The sequence below is a fragment of the Salvelinus sp. IW2-2015 genome, linkage group LG11 (genome assembly GCF_002910315.2).
Source record: "Salvelinus sp. IW2-2015 linkage group LG11, ASM291031v2, whole genome shotgun sequence".
Classification (NCBI taxonomy): Eukaryota; Metazoa; Chordata; class Actinopteri; order Salmoniformes; family Salmonidae; genus Salvelinus; species Salvelinus sp. IW2-2015.
Window position 1 is genome coordinate 15,605,746 of NC_036851.1, and position 4,390 is coordinate 15,610,135.

Consider the following 4,390-nt stretch of genomic DNA (forward strand, 5'->3'; position numbering starts at 1 on the left):
GTTAGGCTAGGCTATGCTAGTCAGCTTTTTTGATGAGGATGCTCCCGGATCCGGGATGGGTAGCAATGAAAGGTTAACATCAAATGCAACAACAGTTGTTACCAATCTAGCTACCTTGTTTCCGTTTCACTCCAACCCCTAACTAATGTAATTTGAAAATAAATGTTGAGCAGACCCCCAGAGGAACATCAAACACTAAATCCTCCAGACTATTTCCACCCTGGCRTCCTCCTCGTGCTCTCTCGCTCCACTCATTCTTTCTCCTCTCTTCTAGAGAATYCAGCAGAGCTAAAATAAGCCAGGCATTGAGCTCAGAAAGAAAAAGAGCACAAGAGAGATGGCGAGTGAATAACAAGGTGATTCACCCCCCTCAGAATGGCACGGTTTATAATAGACAAGAGGACTGGTGAAATGCTGCTGTGTGAGTTGGATGTTCAGACTGTAGAGGAAGCTGTAATAGTCCACACAGAGATGAACTGAGAGAGACAAGTGATTTCGGAAAAAGAAAATAGACACTGGATGAGAGAGCTGTTGTCAAGTGTTAAGTAGACTTACTGCAAACCGGGATAGGATGTAGGCTCCTGCTCCCACGCCAATCCCAATCACACTGTTCACCCTGTGGACATCAGGAAATACATCACACCATCAGCAACACCAACTTCCACTGGTTTATCCATCACAACCTGAACGAGCTAACTGATCAATGTCCATGTCACTCACTTGAGCTGAGTCATAACCGAGGGCAGCATCTCAGACAGTTCGTCCATGGTCGGGTACTGGTACCCGGTGGGGAAGGGTGCTGCCGCCTCCTGCTGTCCGGGGGCGTCCACGTGGACCACAGCAAAGTGCTGCGTGATCTCTTGCATGTCCTCAAAGTTAAACAGCGTGTTGAAGCACGACTTATCTGCACAGAGAGGGGACCAAAAGGATAGTAATGCAAACCCATTCATTAGATATGAAGAAATAGAAACTGGGTGGTTCGAGCCCTGAATGCTGATTGGCTGATAGCCGTGGTACATCAGACCATATACCATGGGTACGACAAAACATTTATTTTTACATCTTTAATTACGTTGGTAACCAGTTTATAATAGCAATAAGGCACCTCTGGGGTTTGTGATATTTGCCAATATACCACGGCTAAGGGCTGTGTTTAGGCATTCCCTGATGCGTCATGCCTAAGAACAGCTCTTAGCCGTGGTATATTGGCCATATACCACACCCCCACGTGCCTTATTGCTTGAGTAAACCTAGAAATAAGATACACAAGAATGGCACAAACCTATCATAAATAAAACACAAATCCATGGCACAAACTTACAAGTAATACTTATAGAAGATAAGTTACATGTTTATAAACACATAGTCTTAGATAATAGTATTACGGTTAATCTGCACACTCACGATTGAGTCCGATGTCATGGTAGGTGAGGATTACTGGCCGGTTGCCCTTGGGAACGCCCCTCATGGTCACATGGAGCACGCCATGCTGAGTCTCAATATCATGCTCCTGCAGCCAATCAGAGAGGAGAACAGACAGGTCANGGTGGCCAGACCAACATATGCCCAATTCCAAACTGACTCCTAGGCCCTTGGACATTTTCACAGTATTGTTTTGTCTTATCTAATCTTTTTCAATCTACACCAAGTGCCTCAGGGGCTGTGTAGGGGGATCTGGAGTGGGTTGGATGTGGACATTTAAGGATTAACATTCTAATTACAGTTTACTACATCATTCCTCAGATATGAGAATGACATAAAAAGCCAAACAAATTGACAATCCAATCATGAGTGAGTCCTTATGATTGAATGCATACAGACTATACAGCTTCCTGTCTCCTATCCAGAGCCCTCAGATGGGACGAGGAGGAGCAGAGAGTGTGCACTGGGCAGAGGATCAGATGGTTCTCTTGGAGATTTTAAAATGCACTCCACCCCAAAGTATTACTGTGCAAAAATCCAGAGTCATCGCCTCCATTGAAAGCTGCCACTGCAGGGAGGACTAGCCCTCTTCTATTCAAATTCAGACTCAAACTGCCTTCATTTTTCTCCATGACTCTCTCTGCACTAAATAGCTTCCTTTCTTAACAAGAGACTGAACCCTAAAATTACACAGAGGCAGAGACTAGAGCCATCTATAAAATGCTGAATGATTTTTAGGATTCCAAGTCTGTGCATGAAGGTTTTCAGTGTAACCGAGTCAGATAATAATCTGCCTGACCAGGGCAAATTAGGCCCAAAAATATGACAGCAATAAACTGCCATCTTTCTGAGCTTCATCACATATCATGACTTGAAACAGGAAGTGATGCAATACACCAAGGAAATAACAGCGTCATTCCCTGGTGTGCCTCCACACTTCCTAAAGACCGATCCTGTACCTCTCTAAATCCGTGACAGCAGTATCTGCTGACGTCACACACCATACGCAAGGTCGCAAGGTCGGCATGACTTGGGACTGGGTATCTGAGCATGTTAGTGTGTGAGTGTGAGCGAGTGTGTATAGGAGCATGAGGTCGTGGTGGTCACAGAGCTTGCCTAGTCTCAGGGCGCACTGGTCATGCAATAATTAAGAGAGTGAAAGGAGCCTCCTCTGCTCAGAGGCAGGGCTGGGAACACTGCAGCAGGAACCATTTGAACATTTAAYAAATGAGAATGGTGGATTTCAAAGTTGCTCTGGAGGAAGTGAAGGTTAAACCTACCGGTCAAGGACAAGGCAGCGGTATCCCTGTCTAAGATCTCAATCAAACATACCAGCCATTTTCAATGCTTTAAAATTCACTATAGTCAAATTAAGACTTCATTTAAATGCACGGAGGCAAGTACATGCATTAATTAACAGCCAGGCGCCCACAGAGTGGAGACAAAGACAAACACAGAACAGAAACATGGCGACACATGCAACAGAGATCAATGGAAAAGGCTTTTCCTCAGGTTACCGTCTTTACTATTATATGTTGTTCATATCAAAGTCTTATGAAAAAGAAGAGACCCCGTTAAACAGCTCTGCATTCAAAGAACGTATTTGAAGCTCACAGAAATGACACGATGGTCAAAGGATGAAGGCAGCACAAATGTTGAATTATTAAACAATGAAACACTCCCTTCTGTGTTGCTGCACGCACTGTTTGTTATTAACAATGAAACACCTTCCCTTTCGGTTGCTGCACGACCTGTTGTTATTAACAATGAAACACTCCCTTCTGTGTGCTGCACGACCTGTTGTTTAAAATGAAACTCCCTTTCTGTATGTTGTCAGACAGACTGTTGTTATTAAATGAAACACTCCCTTCTGTGTTGCTGCAAACGACCTGTTGTTAATTAAAAAATGAACACTCCCTTCTGTGTTGCTGCACGACCTGTTGTTATTACAATGAACACTCCCTTTTGTGTTGCTGAACGACTGTTGTTATTAACAATGAACACTCCTTTCTGTGTTGCTGCAAAAGGAGTGTTTCAGGTTGAGAGAAGGAAGCAACAAGGAACAGTGAGTGAGATAAAAACGATTGTTCAAATAATAGGAGCCAAACACAACAATCGGAGGCTGCTGTGAGTGAGAGAAGAAGAGACGATGATAAGCAGAGAGAGAAGATAAGTAGAGCATGAAAGAGTGATTAAAGATGGATAAAAGGATGACACGAGGACAGGAGACCACTGATGAAAACAAAACCAAGGGAGTGGCTTTCTTGGCATAGAGGAAGAATATGGTTTATCATAAACCATATGATCTGAACAAGGCAACAGTCATTCTAGCTTAGATCCTTGTTTGGGTTGTATTGATCTAGGAGTAAGCACGCATGCGGTCTGTTTCCTTAATCTTTTCTCTTTTACACACACAGTCACCACACTGCACACACACAACACACAACAACACGCAGTTGAGTCAGCGCAAACAGAACTGGGGCGGGGCTGCTGGCCTGGAGAGGGAGGGGGGAGAGTAGTGAGACTGCAATGGCTGCACCCTTTTACCCTTTACCAAAGTGAAACTGTGCTTCTTTTAATGGGGTTTTAGACAAAACTTCCATAGAATGTGGAGGAGAATGTTAATGTGGGTTTGGATTTTGTGTTCGTCAAAGACGGCTGATAACGATCTATAACAAATGAGGGTAAGGGGAGAGAGGTCCTGCAGAGACACCAGAGGAATTGCCAAGATGGAAACAAAGTAACAGAAGGGAAAGAGAGACAAGGGGAGGGATGAGGGGGTGAGGGTGAGGGAGGAGAGAGAAGGATTAGAGGGGAGGGTAGGAGGAGGCAGAGGATAAGAGGTAGGAAGGGTGGAGAGTAGGAGGAGAGGGTGAGGGAGGAGGAGGAGGAGGAGTAAGAAGGGTGAGGGAGGAGGGGATGAGAGGATGAGATAGGGTGAGGAGGAGGAGTAAGAGGATAGAGAGGG

At 44.7% G+C, this 4,390-nt stretch overlaps 1 protein-coding gene across 1 annotated transcript in view; it reads right to left on the reverse strand.

Annotated features, from left to right (window-relative positions):
• LOC111969887 (protein NDRG3) overlaps nt 1-4,390 on the reverse strand; it is a 64,491-nt gene that overhangs the window by 19,256 nt on the left and 40,845 nt on the right. Inside the window, exons 4-6 of the mRNA XM_070445820.1 lie at nt 1,405-1,510; nt 721-904; nt 556-616 (exon numbers count right to left, since the gene is read on the reverse strand). Coding sequence (XP_070301921.1) covers nt 556-616; nt 721-904; nt 1,405-1,510 — 351 coding nt within the window. The remainder of the gene's footprint in view (nt 1-555; nt 617-720; nt 905-1,404; nt 1,511-4,390) is intronic.